At 37.6% G+C, this 27,346-nt stretch overlaps 1 protein-coding gene across 2 annotated transcripts in view; it reads right to left on the reverse strand.

Annotated features, from left to right (window-relative positions):
- BAZ1A (bromodomain adjacent to zinc finger domain 1A) overlaps positions 1–27,346 on the reverse strand; it is a 63,418-nt gene that overhangs the window by 26,151 nt on the left and 9,921 nt on the right. For both annotated transcript variants that reach the window (XM_042047249.1, XM_042047248.1), the window contains exons 4-12: positions 18,767–18,910; positions 12,203–12,304; positions 10,093–10,180; positions 8,217–8,351; positions 7,579–7,678; positions 5,417–5,583; positions 4,533–4,628; positions 2,048–2,186; positions 1,471–1,617 (exon numbers count right to left, since the gene is read on the reverse strand). In XM_042047249.1, coding sequence (XP_041903183.1) covers positions 1,471–1,617; positions 2,048–2,186; positions 4,533–4,628; positions 5,417–5,583; positions 7,579–7,678; positions 8,217–8,351; positions 10,093–10,180; positions 12,203–12,304; positions 18,767–18,910 — 1,118 coding nt within the window. The remainder of the gene's footprint in view (positions 1–1,470; positions 1,618–2,047; positions 2,187–4,532; positions 4,629–5,416; positions 5,584–7,578; positions 7,679–8,216; positions 8,352–10,092; positions 10,181–12,202; positions 12,305–18,766; positions 18,911–27,346) is intronic.

Raw genomic sequence — 27,346 nt, forward strand, 5'->3', positions numbered from 1 at the left:
AAATCCACAACAGTTCCCGTATGATGATGAATGTTGCTTGAAAACTGTCACCCAGACACTGCAAAATTAATCTCTGCACCTCCCCTCTCACTCTAACTATGTAATACAGTTTGAGAAAGTACTGTACACCCCAAAACCACACATCCATGGTGTTCTCCGTTGCAGAAATGCTGCCTGTACAGAATTTAACTGAGCAAACGTGCTGACTACTGCTAGTTTGGTTAGCCAGAATTACAAAGCCAAGACTGTGTAATTCTTTTATGGGAAAGAAGATGTCTAAACAAGAGTGACAAGAAATGAAAGTTCTGAGGTAAGTAAAACGTAAGAAATGAAGTGCCTTACCCACAACTCGGCTAAATGACAAAGAAAATGGCAGACTTTTGCACATGGCAGTCCCATGAAGTCAAATTAAAATAAGAGAGTTACATTATGTTTTTTCTGATCAGCCATATGAATAATATAGAATCTAATCAACTATTCTATGATTACCTGATAATGGAATCCTTGCTTGTACTGCCAAGGCAATACGCTCAGCAGTTAACAAATATAGCTTAATTACTAAATTCAACAGTAATTAAAATACAGTCTAAATTTATTAACACTGTATCAAATCTGTAACTTTATTCAACTACCAAGAGCAGCCTCTGTTACTGAAGATAGCGCCCACAGCTGGCTTGTAGGGGCACCATGGAATTCACTCAACCTCAAACACGGAGTGCTCTTATGTATTTATCTACCCCTAATGAAATAAAGGCTAGGAGGATGGGTCAAAGCTTCTCCTTTAGTCAGCAGTCTGGCAACCCAAAAACACAGAACCACAAATTTGAACAAAGCCTGCGTTTCCTTCTGATCAGTGGTTAGTGCACACTGAATGCCTCTGAAAATGGGTGTATCATCAGCCTGAGAGCGAAGACCAAAGGCAGAGTGACTGTGAGACTCTTCACTGAAAGAACACACATGGTAGTATCCAGGAGCTGTGGATGCATACCTTCAAGTCTTGAAGAACAATGAATATTCAATTCTCCATTATAGTTGTGCTGGGGAGTTTTAGTTTTTAATCTAATTGGGTACAGATTTTTTTATAGATACAGATACCTTTGAGAAGACTTAGGAAAATTAGTTGTTTCCTGACCCTCAGGAGAAACACATAACAGTGCTGGAGGAAGAGGAGGAGGGTAAAGATGCTTCCTGCACCTCCGAAACACAAGCAATGCTGTTAAAAGCTTATTATGCTTTGCTGGATACAATCCTAGTAACAATGAGCTTCCTTTTTCTCTACTCCCCGCAGACCCTGTGGTCCATGCCCAGTTTAAGGCTTCAATTTCAGATAAAAGAGAAAAAACAAGCCCATTTACATATAATATCCATGCATAATAAGGCAAGGTTAACAAAGGAATGCCATAAATCATGCAGCTTAAAGTTAATTCCAGTGCAATTTCAGCTTTTCAGCAGTAAAATTAAGGATCTGACCTTTGGTCTCAGCATCAGCTATTTGCTCTTTGGCCACTTCCTCTTCCTCTTCGGCCATTGCCTGAAAGATGGCAGTCAGGAAGAAAAACAGCAATTCACATAGTGGGCCTTCAGTGTCATTTCCTACAAGAGCTTCCTCTAAAACCTCTGTGAATAAAGTTTAAGAAGCGTCACTTTTGCCGCAAAGTTGGAAAAAAAATTATGTACTGAAAAATAAAAACATTTTTTTCCTTCAGGTATGATAATTAAGTTACTTTTCCATAATTTACTGCATATATTCCTAAAATGATGGTGTCAGAAAGTGTGCTGACGAAACATTTTCTTAATATACAATCGCAAGAAAAAAAGTACAAGTAGAATAACAACTTGTACACCAAAATTAATTTTCATTTTACAAACGCCATGGAGTTGACCGTGAACTGAAAACTGGATTGATGTGCATGTGTTAGCACTGACAGATTAAAGCCACACAGAAAATTCTCTAGCAGTGGTACTTGTGTGTACTTAAGATGTTTGGTTGGTTGGTAGAAGGGAAACCATCAAAATGGGGCATCTTGCCACATAAATGACAACTTGCCTAAAGTCACTCCTTCAGGAAATTCATCTTGAAGATCAAAAAGTTCCCCAAAAGCATGTAAAAACTCCAAAACCATCAGAGCATCACCGAAGATCTCAGGAGGAAGTCTCGTCTTCACTGGCATTGGAATGGGAAGTTCCTGCAAACCAAATGGGGCCACTTAATATAGTACTTGGTTTCTGCAGAGTACACAAGTGATTAAAACCAAAGAGTGTATTATTCTAAGGAATGTATTTGTTGAGTTTCTTTACATTTTACTAAAAAGAGTCCCACAGGACATAATCATTTATCATGGTAACAGTGGTGATAGCACTAACTTTGGAAACCAATGAGCATGCAACTTGAATGTAAAATTTTCAAAAAGAAGTTTATTCACGTCCATGAAGTTTGTATCTTTATTAAATGAAGTTAATCCTGCCACAACTTAATAACATGGGCTGTCAAGATTTTTGCTTTATACCTGTATTATTTCACAAGAGTTTTGAATTTCAGCTTCCTGAACTGTCCAGACAAGCAAAAATAAACATACTCTTAAAGTTACTTATGATTGCTCGCAAAGACAAGCAAACAAAAACCCAACACGTTCACATAAAACACGCCCTTCTAATACTAGGATATGCAAGATCATGTCTAACAACTGCGTGTTCTGGTACTGGGTTTATTGCATTTGTAAGGCACTTACGGTAGCTGAAGACATGTTAAAGGGAGCTGATGTAACCATATATACACAAGACCACTTAACAGAGACACCACCTCCAAATCACAGATGACAGCGCCTAACATCAAGTTTGATTTTGAAATTACTGTATATTCATGTAACTCTAAGATTTGTCTTCATTTACTGTTTCTTAGCAGACATAGTTGAACAATTTTCAGAATGATGTCTCCTTTCCACAACTGTGGTAGCTCACAAATATTAAAAAGAAGAAGGCTGAATACTATGCTTCAGAAGAACACAGTAAGGTATTTCATAAATTTCCAGAGAAGGGAATCTCTTCAAAACCATCCACGTAAAGAAAGAATCACACCATGTGCCTGAGAGCATTGTCCAAATGCTTCTTGAACTCTGTCAGGCTTGGTGCTGTGACCACTGCCCTTGGGAGCCTGTTCCAGTGCTTAAACACCCTCTGGGTGAAGAACCTTTTTCTAATATCCAACCTAAACCTCCCGTGACACAGCTTCAGGCCATTCCCTTGGGTCCTGTCATTGGTCACCACAGAGAAAAAGATCAGTGTCTGCCCCTCCCTTTCCCCTCACGAGGAAACTTGACTGTGATGAGGTGTCCCCTCAGTCTCCTCCAGGCTGAACAGACCAAGTGACCTCAGCCACTCCTTATATGGCTTCTCCTCCAGGCCCTTCACCATCCTTTTTTCCCTCCGTTGGGCACTCTCTAATAGCTTCATGTCTTTCTTATATTGCAGTGCCCAAAAACTCACACAGCACTCAAGGTGAGGCTGCACTGGCAGAGTAGAGTGGGCAGAGTAGAGCAGCAGTGTCTCACTGTAATGATGACACTGCTTTTCCACCTCTCCTTTTTTCTTTCCAGTAGAAACACAGCAGCACTGTTTTCACAGCTTGCTCTCCCCTTTCAGCAATGGTCTTTTTCCCTTTCTTCAGCTTCCTTTCCCTTTCTACACAGCTAAGAGTTTTCACTCCCATCTTCAATGGCCATACAGCTCTCCTTGCAAATACATACAGCTCTCATATTCCTCCCAATCAGTGTTTTCACTTGAATTCATGTAACACTCTCCTTTATTTCCACTTGCCCTCCATGCACTTCTGTTACATCTCCTTGTGTATCGCAAACTCTCATCCTTGTGTTTCTGACAATTTGCCTCCTTTCACTATCTCCTGCCAAAATTAATCCAAATAAAGTGTACATAAATGTGTAACACTGGAAGATCTTCTGTTATGTACAGCCACACTATATTCTTGTGTGAAACCTAAGTTACTTGAGTAGCAAACTCTTGTTACTTTCTACAGGTTTCCAGTACCATCATGAAAGATGCTCATTAAACATGATATATATAGTATATTATAGTATACATAGTATACTGCTATAGTTTAAATCGAAAGAATGCCACAGGAAGTAACAAGCCAATGTCTTTTCCACCTTTTGCAGCCAAAAATTTAGTTTTTTCATTACTCAAATCTTTTAAGCAACTCACGTTTGTTCTAAGTGAGCTCATCTTGTATATTTAACAGAAGAATCAGGTATACTCAATACCCACCACACAGTAATGCCAGCACTTTGAAATACTCCATTGTAGACTGAGCACAGCCTGTAAAGCTTTTCTGGAGGTTGAAAATGCAGATGCAGATGATCCTATTAACATTGCCACTGGGAAATAAGTATTACACACTGCAGATGACTCACAGCCTGAAGCATTCCAATCAGATCTAGGTTTGCCTCTGCATTAGGGAATCTAATCAATCTGGAGACCCTGCAAACTACAACCTTCAGCTATTCCAAATTCAATCATACCTTAAGGTCATCACACTCCATATCTTCTCTAGGCTTACTCCACTGTTTCAGGTATTCCACATATTTTCTTTTTTCCTCACGCAGCTTCTCTCTTTCCTGAAAAAGAGTCACAATTGTGTATAAAATATCGTTACATAGCCCCATTGCAATTTCTAAAACTGCACCACTTACTATTCAGTCACACTGAAAAGTAAAACATTACATTTCATTAGAATGGAGTGATCTATTAATTTTTATTTTGTATAAAATGATACTGGCAAAAATATTTAAATGTGGTGATACTTTGTTGGACTAGTTGTTGCTTTTGTTGGGGGGGGGTGTTTTGGGTTTTGTTTTCTTTTTAATGGAAGTGGCTGAAGAAAAAATATCAAAAATTAGATGGCATTTATGAAAGTTGCCTCAGAAGGACCATCAAAATAAGATAGTGAATGTGGCTGTGGTAAAATATAGTAGAATATGTAATTTCTTCATATTCAATTGACAAAAAGTTATTTAGCCATTTACATCCAAAGAGAATGCACACAGAAACCCCCAAGCATCAGATATGCTGTCAGTCTGATGCAGTAGAGATTCTTCAAAAAGAAGACAACCATCAAATCAAATAGTTTTATGCATTATTAGCAAAAAAACCCCAAACCCACCATATTACTTCAGAAATAAGTTCAAATTCAAAATGAACTTTTGGTAAACTAAAATTATAGAGAATGTTATCCAGAAATACAAACCCATAATCAAATCTTGTAATTGCCTATTCTTTTGAAGTGCACTTCTAGGAATTGAAAATGATTAATGGAAAATAACTCGAAACAGCAACTAAGAAACAAGGAAATTAGAAAACCATTATATTGCTCCTATATGAAACACATATACTTCAAATGCATTACTTTTTCCTTTTCTATTTTGAGTCTCTCTTTCTCTTCTTTCTTTTTCATCCTTTCTTCTTCCACAATTTTCTTTAATTCTTCTCTCTTCTTTTCCTTATCTTCTTTCTCCTTTTTCCTAGCTTCTATAGCATTTGCCTTCTCTTGTTTTAGTTTAGCTTTTTCAAAAGCTATAAAGGAAAAAAACAAACCTAAGTTATTTTTTCTTTTGTAAAATATTAGTTTTAACTGATAAACAGACTGATCTTTTTATAATTACCATATGAAAAAGATATTGTTATGAAGACTGAATTATTTCCACACCAACCAGATATTCAAACACTTGAAAGTTCTTTACAGAAAGTTCTTTACAGTTTCAAGCCTAAGAATTAGACATGTTTTACAAGGTTGTCAACATGGTAATAAAGTTAAAGATATCTGCTTTTATGAGTCTAAAGAAGGTTATTACTTGTTTACTGGTTTCTATCAATTGACATATAAAGATGAGAACTCATTCCAACATATAATTACAGCAACATATTTAGTAATGACTGGTTAATAAAAGCATGTCACAACCAGGTGTGGCACACAACCGTGAAGTATCTGTGATAGTAAAAACCTTTAAATAAGTGATCTTTAAGTATTTAGTTATTACTGAATTACTGCAGTCAATACATTTGAAACCTATATAGTATTTCTGTGTTTTGTTCAGATTTTACTTCAGTTACACAGTTTAAGCTGAACTTTAAATGATTATAAATGCTGCTGCCTGAAGAGATGCAGATCTCTTTGTAGTCATCTGTAGAATAACAACAGGATACAAATTTCCACTTTCTGTGGACAGACAATGCCTGTCAGCCCACACACAGGCTAACAAATAAAAGGGGGTCTTACTGTTTTAATTGAATAAACAGGAAAGCTAGAATCGTAAGTGAATGAAATGAAAAATGTTCCTCGCTCTTACCAAGTGGATAGTAGTAAAAAGAAAGATTTTTATTGTATTTTCCTATAATATTCAGAAAATGGGCTAGGTTCCTTCTACAGAAAGCTACTGCACATACCAGCAATGTCTCTACCCAGCAAACAAATGCAGTGAAGCTGATCCCCAGGGTCTTCAACATACTGAGAAGGTTCATTTTTCACGGTACTTGGTATTTTGCTACCTTTTCACATTGTGAAAATGCGCCTTAACTAGACTTCTAGAAGCTATAGTTTCTGTCCACACAAGAGAGGAAGCAGCTTTGATGCTGATAGCTGTCATCTCATTCTATGCTGTCATTCCTAGCACATGAACAATACTTGTTGTGCAAAAATGTGAACAACTCTAATTTAATGGAAAACATGAAATTCTCATGTCCCCATCTCCTATAAAGGAAAGACCTAAAGCAGCATCAGAAAACTTTGCAGTTATTTAAGCAGATGTTGGACTAGGTAATTTCTAAATGTCCTTGCCATCTTAAAAAATTCTATGTTCAAATAAATGAGAGGTTGGAACCAGAAGTTCACTAAAATATTTCCATAGATGAAAGCCTTTCCTTAGGAAGGACATGAGTGCTACAATCCAGAAGAATATCTCCTTGTCTGAGCTTTGTCTCCTCAAGAAGGCATACCAGTTTATCTAGTTAAACAAAAGGCATATGGGTCCCCTTCCTTCATTTGAAATCAAATTTAAATTGATCAGAAACAGGCCAAAACTAAGCCAAAATAATTCAATCAGTCCAAACTAAAAATCTCTGAAGCAATTTGTGCTCTTTTACATCAGAAAAATTCAGAATCCATTTCAGTTCTTTTAAATTTTGAGATTGTTGAATGAGGAAAATGCATAAATGGAAAAACTAACTGATTTGTGTTACACATTCAAGCATTGATATACTTTCAGCTTGCAAAATTTACACATGACTTCACCATCCAAGCTTCTACAAAAAATTATTCAGCTCTTCATTTATCTGAGAGAGAAATCAACACAGTTGGACCACAAGCTTCCTACCATTTCCCCAGCTATGTCAAAAAATCAGGAGACAACCATCCTAACCACTGAAAGGAGCACTTGGCCATAGTGGTGTGGCAGTACACTCCTATCACATTTTCCCTTTGAAAGGCGCAACACCAAAAATACTATAATTATGGCCTGCTCTCAAACCTGCAAAAACTGGTTCTACTGGTCATATGACTAAACTTCAACTTACCTATGGCCTGCACATCATCTTTTTGCTTCTGGAACCTTGCCCTTTCCCTTGATACTTTACTTTTGTTTCCTGGGGTGTTTTTAGCTGTAATGTTGTCCTCCTGATAGAGAATTTGGAGATAGAAAGGGAAAAAAAAAGAACATAATAACTAAAGAGAAATGACCAACAAAAGATATTCCAAATTTTTCAACTGTTCTCTAGAACACAATGAAGTTGTACAGTACCTAAGATTCTCAGTGTTTAAATACAGGCAAGTGACATACCTGAATCCGAGGGCAAGTGACATAATTGTATCCAAGAGTTCAAATTAAAGCTTTTTAGCAAATTATTTATTCATCCCAGAATGGACAAGTACCCTGTGTGTCATCACAACACACTGAAAAACTAGTTTCTTGATGGGATCCCAGAAATAATGATAAAAATAAGAAGATAACATATCAAGTATGATCCCTTTTACCAGCTTAACTATAAAGCAATTACTTTAAGAGCAATTGTGGAATGTATCCCAATTGCCCTCAAAATAAAAAAAGCACAATGTCAACCTTGCATTTCAAATGATCTGAAAATTCAGACAAATAGAAGACTTAACAGACTACACTGATGTGTCTTCATCTGGGATTAGAGATGTTATTACTCACAAGACTTGCAGATGCCCTCTTTGGAGGTCGCCCTCGCCGTCTGCTTGCAGGACTGAAGACAAATGTGGGTGGTTCATCAGGAAAGAAATAGGAGAAGTTTTGTTCTGCTAGATTATATTTTTCAATTGATGTTGCCTTAGTAAAAAAAATGAAAATAGATATTAATTGTGAAATTCTTACCTCTCTATAAATATAAGCTAATTAATCAATCATTAAGTTACAAAAGAAGACAATAAAAGTAACCATATCCATAACTGGTTAACTGAGGATAAGAAATAAAGCCCTGAAATAGTGTTAAATGAAGAGTTAATCTACCCAGTGGATAATAATAATAATGTATGCAGCACACATTTGCAACTGGAATTTGGCTTCATTTGGTAAGATGTTATTTCTTTACATGCCTTTTAGCAAACACAGCTGGACAATGTCTTCCTAGCGAGTTACTGAAGTGTGTCAAGAATACATTCTGACAGATAAAAGCAGAAACTTAACTTACTGAAGAATTACATAATTCTCTATTACACAGTACTTATTTCTGGAGGAAGATTGTTCCAAATTGTCAAAGTTTCTTTTCAAGTCTACTTTCTCAACCTGATGACTTCAGGAAATCTGCCCTTATTGGACAATACAGACGAGGATACAAAGGAGACATTCCAAATAGGACATGTTCACGTAACTGAAAGGCAAGGCAATCAGCACAAGGACAACGCTCCACAGAAAGCCCAAATAAAGACAAGATGACAAATACACATATACAGAAAAAAACAATTTTCCTTGGGCTCCAGAAAGCATCACTAATAGATCACTAGTTCTTAATGTGGTACAGTGAGCTGGGTCAACATGATCACTAACAAGTCCAAGGAATGGGGTGGTTTATCCCTTTCAGCTCTATTTTCTTCTATTTCAATTTCTTTAGAAGAGACAGACTCTAGGAGTTACAAACTTATTTAGAAATTAATTGCCTTTGCTATTTTCCACAACTTGCAGAGGCAAGACTCTCACTGACTCTCATCTCACTGAGCCTTCCTGTGCAGAATGAGCATTTACATGGCTGTATAAGAAAATACCAGACATAATAAATAACCCTGCTACCTTCTAAAAACAAGAAGATAGCAAAGATTTTGGGGTCAAGGCTGCACCACACAGTGAAAGAGTCCACGGTCTCTTGTGGCACAGCAAGCAAGGCAAAGGAAATTGCTGCCTTGTGGGAAAAGCTGCTCAAATTCTCAGTTATCTGGTGCCCACTAAGATGTGAACTTTAGTCTGAGTTGCACTAAGTATCACCACATATCCAAGATTACAAAAACATACATACTCAACATCCTAGGCCTTATCAAAAACCCATTCCAGCCACCTAAACTCTGGTACTTGTCTCACTGAAGATCTGGAGACTGAATTCAATCTATCTTAAAGCATTTTCCAGCTAAAAGCATTAGAACAGAATAATATTGGCTTACTGTACCAAAACAGAAACAGTTCGTTTTCATTTGATTTAGAAATACCAGCTGCATACTTTGAAGAATGAAAACAATTAATGTGCTAGACTAAGCAAAAGTATATTATGTTTTAACAAATACAATTTTTCTAGATAACTGCTCTTTTTTATTTTGGGGACTTTTTTAAACTAGTAGCTAAAGAAGGAATTAAGAATTATGCTTCACGTACAGAAAAAATTACTATCTTGTTTACAAACAGAAGTTAAGAAACTGCTTTTGAACAAAAAGTTGAAGTATTCACCTTTTGTTTTGGAAAACTGTATTATACTTACAAAAAGCTAAATTCGATGCAGTTTTAAAAAGGAACTCTGAGCAGCTGTACAGGAAAGATACTAAACAGTGTCAATATTCTATCCCATAAATTATTTCTTCTTGCTTACCTTAGCTTTAATTACTCCATCATGTGGTTCACAGTGTTGTTTCAGAAAAAGTTTAAGTCTATCACGAGAAAAGAGATGTTTCCTTCGGCTGTATTAGGAAAGAAAGGTAGTATTATCAACTAACATCTTTAATTAGTGTTTAATCACAGCCAAAAATATGTGCAAGAACACATGTGATAAGCCATATGATTGATCTTTTTCTTATTTTCTTAATTATAAGTAACATCCTTACTATTGTAATTAATAAACATTCTTTGATATCCCAACTGAATTAAAATTTTCTTTATGAATAAAACAGAACTCAAGTAGTACATAAACAGTTGGTTTATGCATCTGCAATTTTTATTTTGAAGATTCTGTTATGTCCTCTTTCATAAACATGTACAAACTCCATAGCTTTTTCATCCATGGTAGATCCTCCAAATACTTCTTAAAATTCCTAAATAAAACTCAAGTCTGACTGTTTCAGAAGAGAGGGAGGACAAACAAGCAAACAGGGACAGCAGGAAAGCAACATTCACATCTCTCAAGTGGGGAGGCAAGCCAAGAAGTGACAAGGTGAATCCACACACTTCTCAGTCAAGCTATGCCACTCCTTTCTACAGGAGAGTGTGAACTCTACTGGCTCCTGGCATTCCAGGGAAGCTGCATTACTTCGTGGGAAGGAAAAAAACTTCACCACACAGGAGTAGTTAATGAAAAAACAAATCCAGATTAGTGATGGAACTAAATGACTTGTAATCACACGAACTGGGGTTTGTTTACAGCATCCAGTTAATATAAAGTTTTGATGCACAATCTACTCTAAACATATATTTTAGCTAAATTTGAGACAAATTTGTTACTTAAGAAGCAAAACCTCTAGACCTATTTTGAAATCAATATGATAGCCAATGTCTGCTCCAACATTTCAAACCAGCAATGCTGTCAGAGTGCCCACAATGCCAACAGTTCATTCTTATTATAGTTTTTAAACTTTTTTCCCCCTATTCCATCAATCACAACAGTAGCCAAGGTACCAGAAGTGAGAGTGCAAAATGTGGAATACATAAAAATTTTCTTAAGAAAGAACGTTCTTTGATGTTTGATCTTTGTATACCTTCAAGCCTAATCAACAAGAAGGGAAATTTAAGACATGAAAGAGAGAGCTTGGTTGTTAGCTACTATAAGTGATGTCCAGGTGTTAGAAAAATAAATTATTTGTTGGTATAATGCTGTCCCTGGCTCGTTTCCACGAGCTCTGAAGTGTCCTCAGTCAGAAGAAAATGCAGCGTTGGCTGGGTCACCGCAACAACAGTAGAATTGCTTTGTTAAGGTTTAGGGCTGGACATGCTTCAGTGGTCTCAGACCTGGGGGGAGGTTAACAAAGCCTGGGAAGAAGAAAGCCCACTGACAGTGGGCACAAAGAATGCAGAATTCAGGGGTCACAAAGACATCTAGCAGAACTCCCAAGACAAGGAAATATAATATAGTATAATACAACTGAGCAATTGTGCTGAATCAACTCCAACTGGGTAAAAGCTAATTCTGCAGAGGGAGATCTGCGGCCACGGACGCAGCACCACCGACCCAAGAAACCCACTGACTCAAAAGAGAGACTGAGCATGCGGACTAAGTACCATAAGATGCAATAATTAATCAATTAATTGGAATCATTAACCAATAGAAAATAGAATACTAATTAGTAAGAGAACTATGTAACTTGTAGCCAATGAACACTGATTCTTTTGCTTGCTGAAATGTGCGTGATTTATGGAATACCACTGATCACCTAGGCTTGTGCACCTCTGAAATAAATAACGAGCATCTCTCTTGAGTGTGTAATTATTGGCTTGTTGCACACTGGGTAACTGATCCAATTTTTGCAGACAACAACAGCAGGTATCATCTGTGCACCAACGAAAGCAGAGACTTGCAAGGAGCTGGAACCTGTGTTAATGCTAGCAAAGCTTGGATTCCTTGATACAGAAGGCCTGTAGTACAGTATTTTGTTCCACTGCTTTTAATTAACAGCTCTAACATTGTTTTAAAATGCCATTTTATATCAAAAACATCTCACACAACTCACAGTTATAAAGTACAATTTTAACTTCCACATACTAATTTTTACCTTAGTTGAGATGCTTTAACAACAACAGGTTCATATAGGTGTTTTTTAATAGGTTGGACTTTGTATTTGAACAAAGAAGGATCAATTATGGCTTTCTTCTCCCTAGGAAAAAAAAATTTTAAAGTTTACATTCACACTTCATCAGCCTCATATTGTACACATTTAATACATTTATATGCCTACACAATGGACCTCTTGAAAATACCCAGCTTGTAACTTCCACCAGTACCAAAGACCAAAGCTGGCCTATTAACTTGTGCCAACTTTTCTGCTGCTATATTTAAATCTGCATCAAAACCAGTTCCTGCAAGGAACAGGAAGAACAATGAGGGATGTTTTCTTAGCAAGGAAATGGGAGATAAGAAGGGAAGGAAGGATGAAGAGAGAGAGACAAGTAACATTCCTATACTTCAAAAAATTGTCTCCTTTGTACTCTCAGAACTCATGATGGCAACAGGAAGACAAGAAAAAGGAGAAAAAGATGATGAGGAAGGAGTCCAAATGACACAAATAAATCAAATGAATAAAAATAGTAGCTCTTGATCTACCAATTGCGTTGCAAAACAAATAAAAAACACCTAAAATATTTTTCCAAAATAACACTAGAAGAAAAACCCAAACCAAACACTTTACCAACAACATAACAGAAAGTAACAGAAATCATAAGGCAACATATCTACACTTCAAAATAAATGCTGACAAGGTTACATGCTTTATTAGCCAAAGTGCACTTCCCTTTTACAGGTATTGCTACAGAGAACTAAATTTTTTCCGCTCCTCATGGGAAATATTTCTTCAGTTTTAACAGAGCATTAACTGTTTTGTTACACCTCCTCCTAGGTGAATAACACCCAGGTCTGGTGTGCTACCAAAATAATCACTCCTTTACATGAGAGGGGTTTTGCCACAGACAACATACTTTCAAAGGAGTAGTGTATTTATGGACAGACTTCATGAACAGAGCTAAACTAATAAGGCTTTACTTAAATAATGTTGCATTTTGCTATTAAACAACAGAACTAACTTCACCTGAGGTGACAGTTTGTAATCATGAGTTGTACTGCTTTATCAGGAAGAATTCAGTCATCATCTTATTTCATCACTAAGTAAAGTACCTAAGTAGACGAACTAGGAGATTTAAAACTATGCATTTCATCATTGTCAGCCCTTCCAGCATTTACAAAATGCTTTCAGGTGGAGTTTGTGACAAAATAAACCAGAACATCACTTGCTGTTCTTTAGCCTTGTGAAAAACATGCACAAGATATTGAGAACTGTACTTTGCAAGGCTGCTGAAAATGAAATTTGCTACAATTCTTGTTTTTCCCCCAGTAACTCTGTGAAAGATAAATACAAGAAATGTTAACATTCCAATGTCTAATAAACACATTAATTCATACAAACAAAATGAAAACAATATTCACCATTAGTGTCATTTCAGATGAGAAGAATTTGCAAATTTCTCAAGGAAAATAGTTTATAATGATTAAATTAGCAGCATAGTTAATAATAAATGGACTGACAAAAAAAACAAGACAGACTTGGAAACAGCAACACATCTACTAGACCTACAGGGAAGTGCTGTGATATGCATGCACTGTCTTGCACGATAGTCTCAAGTTGCTGAAGTCTCAAGTTGAGTCAGTCGGACCAAATCGAATTTAAGAAATATAACAGAAAAAAGTCCACCCAGCAAAACACAGATCAACTGTAATCCAGTATATCCACTGGCAAGATTTTAACATCTCTACGTAAGTTTGTTAAAAGAGCCTTCATATTCTGGTCATACCGTGGCTTGGTCTTCCAAGACCATCTTCAGCCTCAAGACAGGAAAGCTAAAGTAATGAAGGCTGTCCCTAGGAATTTCTGGATACTATGGAAGACAAACTTGCACCTCACACACCATTGCATTTCCAGTCCTTTAGTCTAATAAGCTGAAGAATGACCCAAACAGATGATGTTCAGATACAAAATAAAAGGCATCAGAGTACCAATATTAAACCAAAAGTATATCAGTTTGTTTATACATTTTGAACAGATTCTAAGCTTCAATACTGTCTGCAGTCAAATTCAGAGCCCAAAGAATAATCAAATTTTCAACTCTATTGTTAATCTTTACTCTTCGTTTGAGTAAATCTTTCTCAACTTCAGTGGATCATATATAATAGCCCAAACATAATTTCAAAACACACTACATTTTTTCTGCTTAGTTTCTCAATTTCCAGCTATATCCCAAGTAAATATATTCCTGATATCTTCTTCCAAATTTGTAGTAAAAATTTTGCTTACTGCAGAAGAGGAAGAAAAAGGTCATTCAATTCACATAGAAGCTTTAAAAATTATATAGATTATCTAGCTGCTTTGGCATAAAAATATTCTTAGTTCTGGTTATATTTCATTTTGTAAAGCATTATATAAAACACACTGGAGTTAGAAAGGGTTAGACCCATTTCACAGCAGAGATCCCTTACAAAAAAATCTTCACAGCATAGCTCTGACACACAACCAAATACATAGTATTTTGTAATTTAGTAGGTAAAAACTGCAACTGACTCACCCATATTACACTACTTTCTACCGCACTCAAGTGAATGTGGCTAGTACTTGCGTCAAAATCCTGCATTTTTAATAAGGTTATACTGAACCACTGACAGGTAATCATCTCATCAAGCCTTCGATTACTTTGGCATGCTGACCACATGACCTGAACATAAATTTCTTCCTACAGTACTGCTATCCTACATCCTGACAGCACGGTACTAAGGGAGCAGTACCGTAACTTCTGAGACCTTAGAACCATAAAATCATTAAGATTGGAAAAGGCCTCTAGGATCGAGTCCAACTACCAACCCTGTTCATCACTAAACCACATTTTCAAGTGCCACATCCACATGCCCTTCTGAACACTTCCAGGGACAGCGATTTCATGACTTCCCTGGGCAGCCTATTCCAATGTCTGATTTTTAAGTGGAGAAATTTTTTCTAATATCCAATATAAACCTCCCCTGGCACAATTTGAGGCCATTTCCTCTCATCCTGTCACTTGTTACCTGGGAGAAGAGACCAACCTCCACCTCACCACACCCTCGTAATCAGGTGGTTGTAGAAAACGGTAAGGTCTCCCCCAAGCATCCTTTCCTCTAGGCTAAGCAAACCCTGCTCCCTCAATCTTGTCCTTCTCAATTGTCCAGGACACCTATCTACACCATCTGGTCTGAGTCTTGCCACAGCTACCTCTATCTTACTGTATTAACAGAAGTAGAAAAATTGCACAGAAAAATACTGAGAGAGGATCCGGAGCGCTGTCCTGAAGTGCTAAAATGACTGCTGTCCCACTTTTTCAGAAAGAGGCAGTAGCTTTTCTTCTTCTCTTTGACTAAATTTGGGAATGGAAAAAACTCCCCTGAAGAATGCTAGCTAAATAACACAATCACTTATGGTCTCCTCGTGCCTTACACAGAGGTAACCGGGCAGTAAACTGATCCCCACAGCAAAGCTGCCTCTGCACATCTTTGAAGGTTGCCACTGACAAGAAACTGTCCTGCGCAGTAATAACAACTGCCCATTTGGAATTTCAAATATTTCCTGTAACTTAAATAAAATTTCAGCAACAAAACAGAGCAACCTGAAGACTGTTAAAAACAACACTCTAGGGACAAGACAACACCATTTTGTAACAAAATTCTGACTTTTAACTTTTTGGTGAAGATTTTAAGGTGTCTTTGATCCAAGTACTTTGTCTTTCCTTATAATATAAAGAGGACTAATACCCATCATTATTATTCTTGGATTCAAGTGATGGAGGAATGAGAGAAGAAGAAAGGAAAGGTAAGAATTAAAGATGAAGAAAGATTTTACTGTACTGAAGATATTTGTATAGCTTTAATGACAAATTATGCCCACATTTTGACATATCCAGTTCATAATTTTTTCTCCACATAAAGTTAAAAAACTCATTTGAAGATGGTAAAAGGCCTGGATGGTAAGGTTCCACTGACATTATTTCCAAAAACTGTTCTCTCTTATAACCCAAAATTTGCAGAAACAATTAGCACTTTCCCAAAATTAAACTTTAATTCAAATTGAACATCCAAATTTACTGCCACAAACCAGCTCATAAACCAAAAATATTTTTTTCTAGTATTTCTGATGATGCTTGATGATTCACACTACTCACTGCCCTGGCAAAAGGAATGACATGAATAATTAAGTTGCAGCTGAATTGTATGCATTTGGCAGCAAAAGCCCCTCACCTCCAGGCTGCTGCCGAGTGCTAAAGCCAACACAAGAGTTCAACCTCACCTTTAAAAGTCTAGCAGTTTAAGGTGGGAATACTGCTATTCCATGTGACCACTAACCTATGGTACCAGAGGCTCCCAGGGCACAGTATAAATGTTTTAAGAAATCACAAGATTGCTACCTCCTGCTTTGTAACCCAGGCCTTAAAAAGCAGCCTGTTTTTTGGAGGGAAAGTAAAGAGCATTACAGACTCTTTCTCCCTGTACCATCCCAACTTTTACTGCAGAACACAACAGAAATGGTCAGCGGGAACACTTGTACAGACTACATGGCTATTTCTGCTCCATACAGACAGGAGTAGGGTCACAGAAAGGCTGGGATCTCTCTAATGACATCTATTTTCAGTTAAGATTCTCTAGCCTTACAGATTCTTTAGGAAAAATATTTGCAGATGGCCTATCAATCTGTGCTGGGCTCCCCTCCCCCTCCCTCACAAACACCCTGAGCATCTGCTGTACCATTGTTTAACAGCACTGCAGGTTTGCACAAAGGCTGGGTCTCAAAATCTGGAGATTTGTGTGCAGGCTGAGGCAGAACTGTCCTGCACATATCAACTTGACATTGGTCCCAAGGTGACTAACATCCATACTTTTCACATGCAAGTCTCTCCATAAACAGCAAAATAATAGTCTCTGAAAGATTAGGGCTGCAAAACAATGTCATTCAGTTCAGTGGGATTTCTTACTGTTATGAGCAATGGTATAAAGAATCTTATCTGCCAGCATACAAAAATTCACAGCAATGCTTTACTTTCAGATAGGTTTTACACATAGCAAATAATACTTTTCAAGTCTGCATATACCCAGAATATATCTAGAAAACAACTGTTATTACACTCTCACATTTGTTATAAACAGACTCACTTAAAACTTCCAGTAAGCACTTTAAAGCCACAAGAGGTTTGCAATTTAACTTGTAGCATAAATGTTACTTAGATATGTCACAGAACACTGCTTCAAAGTCTGTATATTCTCACAAGAATTCCCTTTCTAACAGAAAGAAAATATTTTCCCTCCCTTCTCTGTACTGTCCAAGTAACTCATCAGCTGGGGAGAACGACAGACTGACTGGGAGTGCAAGACTTAAGCCTTACCACCAGCTCTGCACGCATGGAAGTGACAGCACTGTAACAGGACCAATCCTACAGTCAGCTCTGTGCATGCTTGCCTAATTCCAAGAATAACCTCCTTTCAAATGCCACATGCTTTCTGGAATACTGAAAATGCATTTATTTTTTCAAATACATAGGACATCTTCATGGACAACTTAGACACTGCCTTCAAGAGACAGCAAAGAAATTTTAAAATTATTTATCCCATGTTATTTTCTTAATGAAGTGAGTGAGGAGCTCCACCCTAGTTATTCTAGGCATGTCAGGACATGACTTCCTCATGAAGCAATCAACAAGATTAACTTCTGCATCCCTGTGACATCTTGAAATCAGTAACAGTTCATGCAAAGCCTGTACATTGCTAGATTCTAGATTAGGGCCCACTTCAAACCTTCCTCTTTCATCATCATGCCTATGAAGCATAGAAGTCTTTCATCCCATTATACTGCTAGGATAGGCTCAATTACTGGCCAGTAAAGGGATACTCCAAAATAAATACCACGGTTACAGCCAACAGGCTCTCCTATTCAATGTTATTAAGCTACTCCAGCCTATAGAAAGTTCCTCAAGACAGGACACACACAGTTTCAACTGCACCTAAACTCATAATCAAATTCATTAAATACAACGACATATTTATATGGACACATGCACAATGAAGAAAGCTTTGTATGTATTTGGTTTTTTGGACAAATACATGAAGTCTCTGGGAAGGTTTTCAGAGAGTTCCAGTAAAAGTGTGTCCTCCTGTCATAAAGCAATCTCAACTCTTAGCCCCATGATGGAAGTGAAGTGACACCAGACTCCAGAAATGCAGAACATGGCTGCACTTTCTGCTACAGCAGCACAGGTTTTGCAGCACAGAAAACTACCAAGAGATAAACACAGCTCTTCCACTATCTCGCAGCAAAAACACTGTCATTGCAAAGAGATTAACAATGATTATTTGGTAGGTATTCCACTTCTCATAATGCAGAGTTTTCTAGTTCATTAGCATAACTGGCACCTCTGAATGTTCAGCTTGTCAACCTTCAGCTCTCTGAACACTCCCAATCCATACAGATCAAGTAATTTGTTTTGGTCAGACTCTGACACATCTGCTTTAGTCTCATTTCCACCCAGTCTGCATGACATACAGTAAAAGCATCATGTACCCATTTTGTGCAGAGCTATTGTGCGTTTCTGAGTCGTCACTGTCGCTGATGACAATTGTGTCCCCATCAGCACTGCTGGTGTGGCCATTCGCCATTCCATTGTGATGGGTTGGAGCTATGACTTCCAAAACCTTACACTGCAACCTGAAATAAAACACAGACATTTATTAACGTCAAAAGTCTTTCACTAGTACAAGGAGTCTAAAATTGTAGCAGATACTATTTTAAGAATACATATATAACTGAACACTTTACTGTCTAGTAAATAAGTAACTAAGAGCCTTGCACTCAACACTTGGTAAAATACTAATTTCATAAGTACCATGGAGAAATTAATCTGCTTATACAGCTATCAGCTTCACTTCTCAGGAAAACAAATCAAGTTACTTGTGGTTGTGAGGTTTTTTTTCAGTTCTCAAGTAAACTAAAAAGTTAATTTAGTGTGTTGCTTTAAAACTACACAACAAAGCTTCTATGTTATTTTCATAGCAGTCTAAGAAAAGCAAAAGATTGTCAGATCCCAAAGTATTTTTACTTGTACGAGATCATCATCTACTACTGTCGATGACCTAAATAAACAAGGCTGAAATGATCATTATGCATCTAATCTTAATAATGGCCCATTCATCTGCTGACACATATTAAGGCTCCATCTGGCATACACACAATTGACAAAACAAGCCTATTCCTTTGCCATCCTGAATGCTAGTTATAAAAGGGAGAATTAACTACATATCAAAAAGTATAATTAATCAACACTTCATGCTGGGTAACTGTACTATAGCTGGTTCTTAACCACTAACTTTCACCCCTTTCTAGAATGCCATGGCTCCTATTCTTTAGCTTAACATCCAAAAGCCTTGTCTGATTCATGAAAATTAACTGCTGTAGTCAATGGACATTGCCACATTCTACCACTAAAAGCTCAAAGCAGGGGGAAAAAGAACACCTAATAATTCTCTTCTCTGAGCACCAAAAACTCCCACTTGAAATACGTAAGATGAAGAACACATGAAGTCCTGGGCTTGAATTAGTGTGGTGTCACACTTAACTTAAAAACAAACAAACCTCACAACATCAATGACAAATTTTAAATGTTCTTCTATCTGAATTGAACAGTGGCAAAAAGGAAGGAATATCAAAATATTTCTTGAACATGTCTTTCTGCAAGCAGGCAGTACTATCCAAAACTTGTACACACTGGGAAGGGGCGGGGGGAGAGGGGAGGAGAAGAGGGGAAGGGGAAAGAAAAGACAGTGGTAGCGGGAGAAAAACCCGAAGAATTAAAATAACATGATAACATTAAAATACTCTAGGTAGTATTCTTGTGGCATTATCAACGATCAGCAATGCAGTTAGACCCTGTAGTTGCTCTCTCCAACAGGAAGAGAACTGTTAAAATATTAAAAAAATATGAAAATAATTTAATTTAAAAAAAACCAACCAACCAACATAACTGTTAACATCCTTATATACTCCTAAAGACAACAATATGACCAGTGCTTACAGTATCCATGGGGACACCAGAGCTGCCTGCACACAGAGGCAGCCTGAACCCAGTTGGACTTGCTGGCCACAGGCACACCGCCATTCCAATGCAGCCTATCTCGTTTCCAAAGCTGGTCTGGGGCTGGAACACACGTCTTCCCAGCCAGTGGAGACCAAGCTAATTAACTGTAAAAAATTATATAGACTCTGTATAATGAACCAAGAGCACCCAAGTACAGTGGAGGTAGAACCTGGTGACTGTTCCCTAAGTAAATCCAAGTCCCACAAGGCTTATTAAGGTCTGGCCCAGCACCAGACTCTGAGTCCTCTAAGAAAAGTCTATTATTAGTAACTTGGTTTTCAAATATTTGGAACATCACAGTCACCCCTTCATAGTAAATAATACGGAGCTGACTGCATGGCAGAATGTATATTATTAGGCTGGGTTTTTTTAAATCCAACAAAGATCACCTGCTGAAAAAAGACTTCTTAGTAGAACTACTTTGTTTCAGATTATAAAATATATTTCCTAGGGAGTCCGATTCAAATTAAACCACGCTTTTAATTTCTAGTGGAAATGCAGCGAAAGCTCCCGACACGCTCCTACTCTTACCCCGCTCACCACTAGAGGGGGCGGCCCACGCAGCAGCCACCGCGCAACCGCCGCACCGCGCCCCGAGCTACCCGGGGCGCCCACGGACAAAGAGGCTTCCGCGCACACACCCCCGGGCCGTCCTGCACAGAAACACTTCAATATTCGAGCCACCGAGGAGCTTTCCAACATTGATTTTACCTGTTCATCCATCGAGCATCCCTGTAATTTACAGGGCATTACATCTCCTTATCTAAGAATGGAAATTATACATTCTACACGCTTGATTAAGTAAGCGGCAAAATCCCCAATACAGTTGCATTCCACACACCACACCCCCCCTTCCCCTTTCTTTTTCAGCAGGAAGAATGACTAACAGATTAAGCTATCCCAGAAAGGAAGTGATACTCCATCTTCTATGCTATTCAAATCATTACCAGAAACCTTTGGGGAAGGAATCAAGTGAAACACACATTACCTGGTTCAATAAAAGCACAATCCCATGCAATTCAGTGCTTACTGATAAACGGGAGATTAAAGAGAGTGATGCAACCGTTCCTTCTGGCACTAAAGAACTAATCTATTAATGATTTTTTTAGCCTTTTTTTAGCCTGTAGTCAAACCATGGCTAATAGCACCAATTCCCTAGACTAAGCAGCAAAGACACACTGTTTCTAGTGCAAGTAGTTTGCTCTTCTCAATTATCTTCAGCATTCCCTGAGTTCACTCATTACAACTCTTACAAGGCACATAAAACAGCACAGCTGAAAGCTGAATCAAGACATTTAAATGAAGCATACTACTTGAACTACTTCCAAAAAAAGATACTCCAAGATATTTACACAGCTTAAGTCAAACCATACTCATTATTTCCCATAAAACAACATTTGGGGATAACGCAATCTAAAAAGACAGCATCGAAGTATGTCAATATGTACCCTAAATATCCCCATCAGTCAGGAAGCATTTTCTTCAAATTACAATAAAGATTACAGTCACATTGAGTGAATCCCAAAGGCTTTCAAAATAAATTGAGAATAGAACCATCAGAAACTTTCACTCAACAGTCCCAGCAACTCTACCTCAGACGACACTGTACTTAAAACAGTTTTGCTTACCTATTTCTGCACTACAGGCTGTTTTCAACAATGGGGTCCTCCAGCTTCTTGAAAGAATGGCCTCATGCTTACAGATCTATTTTTTGTTAGGCTCAGAAACTTAAGTTCTTTAAGGTCTCCTATGTTATGGGAAGGGCTCCAATAAATGCTTGGCCTTATGGTTTTATCTTTGCTTTCTTAAAAAAAACCAAAACAACAAAGAACAACACAGGAGCCCAAAAGTTTTCAACACAAAGCCAGTGGTGGTATCACCAACATAATTATTTTTTTGAATGTATCTTCTCTCTCAAATGAAAAGGTCTGAGAAGTCCCACTGATATCCATGAATGTCGAGCAGGGCTGGTCAGCTGAACAAGCAAAAGAACAGAACTGACTCCAGCAGCCATCTAAGGGCTAGAGACTACAGACTGTGGCACAGGACAGTTTCTCAGGAAACCCAACTCCATCAGTCTCTGCACTCCACTATGTAACAGGCCAAAACCATTACAGGATATCAAGTGAAAAACCTCGACCCTGCAATTACTGGCACTTTTGTTTCCCAGAGAAGTTCTTCCCAAAGGCCAAGTAGGCCTTCACATCCAGCCAAGGCTGGTGTTAGAGGCTCTGAGAGGAGAGACCACTTCTCACAGCTCCTCAATTGAGCATTCCACACAGCAGCTTTTGATCTGGCTGGCATTAATCACTCTTACAGAAATAACAGTCTAGCACTCTGCTATGTCCCCATTTCAAGTCAAAAAACCAAGATACCCTGAAGGCTCAGATGAGTTCTAAATGTGTCTCTGTATGCTTTGCAATAAGCAGACAAAACCATCCCTTGGATGGCACATGGCTGTTTGAAATGGGACACTGGGGTAACATTGCAACACTTTGAGGCCAACTTTTAAAATAAACCCACAATGATCAGTGAGTTAGAGGCAAATTCACTTTTTAAGACACACAAATGAAAGCAAAGTTTTTCAAATGTCAAAGTTAACATTTTGACATACCTTTTCTAACAGTATGTAAAGTTAGTTGAATACAGGAACCCCCAGAAGAGTAATACAAGAAGCTGCAGTAGCAACTGCCAAAAAGTACCAAAAAGCTACAGCATCATTCTGTTTTTCCGCTTTTAGTAAGTTTTTAAGAAGTAAATGTCAAGTAAGTGCAGTAATTAATATCCTCATCCTAACAGTTCTCATACGCTTGAAAGTAATTAAAGAGATAAAAGAGACACAAGATCTGAAGGAGTAAGCGACATCTTTTCCTAAGCGAACTGGTACTGTTTAATGCACACGCAAAACAAAAGCACGCAACAAGGAGACAGGTTTTATGCACATAATGGCTTCCTAAAGTACGGAATGAGCTGCTGCTTTTGAGTTTTAGCATCTTCATTTGTCTGTCAAGTTATAGTTAAGATTGTATGTTTCAAAGAAACTAGTAAGAAATATGGTTTTGCTTAGGACAAGAGTACATAGAGAATAGCTGCATCAGCTATCTCCTAATTCAGCGGAATTAGGGCAGTAGTACACTGGTACATGCATTATTTTGACAGCCCAGCCTTGGGTTCATAACATTGTACTGATTAAAAACAAACCCAAACCTTTACCTTTGAATTTATAGTTATAAAAGTAGAGAGTGTGAGAATGAGATCTAACAGACTGGCAGTGCCAATTGCTCTAACAGCTGTTCAACAACCTTTAAGAAAGGACTTGCAGGTTCTCTCCCATGTATCATCATCTCATAGCTTCCACTAGTCAAATACAAATATATTTATTAGTCAACAAATTTACACTTACATTTATATCCCAAAGGATTTAAGGGCACTGGAAAGTGAACGCCTTAAACATGATTTTTCCAAGCCAGAAGCTGACTGATCCTTAAACAGCTATGCTGAGAAAACACATACTGTATTTGCTCTATGAATCAGTAAGCTGCTCTCCAGTACTATCAGAGATGCTGTTTCAGACACTACACTAGTTTTGATACTTTCTGGAATTCCAAATTCACCTTTCAAAATAAAGTAGCAAACTTCCTTTGTACACAGGAACTTACATTTAAGCCTTACCACTAAAAAGCACAGTACAATTAGTAATTATAATTTAAATTCTCCATTAGAGTCTAAACATGGAAAACGCTTTGTCACTTACTACCTAGTGGTCTTATAACAACTCATCCTAGTACTCAGAAGACAACTACAGAGATATAGATATGGATATAAGCAAGTTGCCAGTTTGAATAAAAAAAAGTTGGAAAATTAGCTATAACTTTATCTCTTACAAGGACTATCTTTTACCATCCTAACTCCTTATCAGCTGTAGTCATGACCAGCAACATGCTTCCTGTGCCCCAGTTAAGACTTAGAGAGATGAAAACAGTATGCAAATCTTTTAATTGGCCTAATGCAGTGGTTAATCCACTATGAGCACTCCTAAAGCACTGGGACACCAGTCAAACAACTGATGAGTTAAAAAAAGTTCCATCTGTGATTACCTGTTTCCTGAAGCCTTACAATTGTCAACATCAGATCACTCAAAGCAGAGAAAGGATATTAACCTGTATCAAACATATGATCAGATCCAGCAATCTTCCTAACAGAACATCATCTACTACTTCTGCAAGTAGATTCATTTTTAAAAGCATTCTGGTGTTGCTTGCTCACAGACATTAGGCAAGTATTCTTTTGCAGTGGTGTCATCTAGTGGTCAAATTCAATGAAAAAAAGATATTCCTTTTTTATATCTGCCACATTCTGTATGATTTTCTTCCTTCTTATACACTGACCTTTAAGGACCCTATTTTAGTCTGTAAGTGGTTGACCTTTTAATTAAGTGCCATACTAACTGATGGACAAGAATTGGTAGTGCCCCAACCTCTACATGAGGAAGATATCACCACATAAGCTATTTTTAAGAGTGGAGGTAGAGCTGTCCAACCTAAAGCCTCAAATCTCCTCCCTGCTCAAGTCAGACAAAAAGCTTGTCATTTAATTAACTAATTATCAAACTGCTCACTTGTATATCCTAATATAGACAAATATTTTTTTGTGATAGCACCTAGACTCAGAACACTGACAATAAATCACAACTGGTTGCTTACACATGCTTTAAATGTAGTTTTTCCTCCAACAAATTAAAATAGCTTTAAAACCCAAAAAGCATGCTGCTGTCTTCAGGCAGAAAAGAACAGGTCCTACTGCTGAGCAAGTTAGGCTGTTGAAGGGGGGCTTTTTTTGTGTGTGTCTGAGGCATTAGCTGAGATTATTATTTCAGCTAGGCCTTCCATACCACATAGTTCCAGCTTTCAGGTAACCGCCTTCAGACATCAAGATGATGAAAGTCAATTTCTCAAGTTTCAAGTACCAGTAATAAAACACAGTACTAAGACTTCAACAAATGGACAGGTTACTGCAAGAGATGCCATTCCTTGTGGAAAATCAAAATACCAACAAGTATGTAATGGGTCTTGAACTTCTAGTTCTGAACGTCAAATACAGGAAGCAATTCCAGTAATGTGATCAACATTTTTCCTCTCCTTCAATAAAGTGTGAGCTAAAACATTAGCTGCTTATTTTACATCTTAATTGACCATGGCTAACATGAAATATTGCTCTAATCCCCGCCCAACAAAATCTCAAATAACTTCCATGCCTTTTTCAATAAACTACTTCCTATAAACTGCAATTTGACATTCTAAACGATAATATTTACAGTGTCAACTGGTTGCAATTCTTTAGCAACTCAAACTTAATTTTAGATTAAGCTTTCTCTTTGTATTATTTAATGTTTCTGACCAATGTTTCAAATAATAATTTTGTCTTTTGTGAAGGCAGTACTAGGAAAATGTTGTTACACAATTCCTATGTTTCTTTAACTGGAAATCTGAGCACCTTGTGTTTTAAAGCATAGCACAGCTTCCACTTTGGAGAAAAGTCAGCCCCAGTTTGGCCAGAAAAGTCAGGACACATACAAACCAAGAAAGATGGCCGTTTTCAATCAAAACATCACTTGAAAGGATTAAAAAGCAAGCAGAATTATCTCGTTGCTTCTAACAGATTACCAAAATACACCCATAATTTTCAGAGACCACCTGAACAAGCCACATGATAGGACTGGGGGGGGGGGGGGGGGGGGGTGCTTTCTCTACACTTTGTTTCTGGTTGACAAGGGCTGTTGGGAGACACCAGACATACCAAACTAAGAGGAGGACAGTGTATCCCAAACTCTCCTGAGTTCCTCCTGCCAGACCTCAGTAACAAGGCAGAAGTGGCCAAATTCAAAATTGAGCAGCACAGCAAAAGGCTAGAAACCAGAAGAGACATAACACCAGAAAAAGCAACGGGACATTAGACACTGCAACAACCAGAACACACAGGTTTCATACAACCAAAAAACCCAGTATCTACCTAGACTCTAAACGTCTGAACGAAGCACTTGTCCTCTCTTTGCAGATCACCTGTCATTCCTTGCAGTATCATAAACAACTTCATATGCTCAAGATAAACACATTTGCATAAAGCCAAAATGCTAATCCTTCTAGTGTTTGGGCTCCCTACTGCTTACTTTGTTCAAAATCTAGAAAGCTGCAGTCTATCTTACAAGCATATTACACATGCAAAGTTAGGAGTTATAAAATATCAATATTTTAATTGTTTGAGCAACCCTTGGTTACACATGCATTATACAGTAGGCTTGGCATTAAATGATGTACAGAGCTCAGAAAACCAAATGATCCTGCTGACATTACACATGCAAAAAACATACATAAAAGCAGTGGAAGAATTTACACCACCACAAAACAACTGGGTTTTCATGATCTTCCAAATTCTACTAGCCTCATAGGACGCTATTAGAACATAGATGGACTGTGATAGTTTTTGCTAGAAAATATCACAAAAACGTAGCTGTACATGACAAATGCGCACAAAGAGCTCCGGTGAAAAGCCATATTATGCACAAGTAACATGAGTTGGTACACTTAATCCCCAGTGTAGTACTTCAAGATACAGGTCAAAGTCAACTGTTAATTGGCAGACAAATAACAATGCCTCACCTCCTCCCACTTTGTATTCTTTAATTATGTACCTCTAAGCATAAAAGTCCCTCCGCATTACCATGCTATTTGCAGTGTTTCCTGGATCTAGCATTAAAGGTCTGAACTAGCTCCCTGCTATACCTTTGTCTAGAATATCAATGGCATATAATCAGCTGAGGCAAGTTTTTTATTCTTGATTTTACACCAATTTATAGTTATGTAGTTTAAAACATACAATCTCTAGCAGGCTAATTTTTGATGGAAATAAATTTTATTTGAAACTTTCATCTTTTGAATGGTATCCAGCCCATCTCAGAGGCTTAATAAATTTAGCTTATATCCTATTCATATACTGATCAAAGTAGAATATAC

The sequence above is a fragment of the Corvus kubaryi genome, unplaced genomic scaffold (genome assembly GCF_017639235.1).
Source record: "Corvus kubaryi isolate FWS band 111438036 unplaced genomic scaffold, C.kubaryi_AGA036_p1.0 66, whole genome shotgun sequence".
In the NCBI taxonomy this organism is placed as follows: Eukaryota; Metazoa; Chordata; class Aves; order Passeriformes; family Corvidae; genus Corvus; species Corvus kubaryi.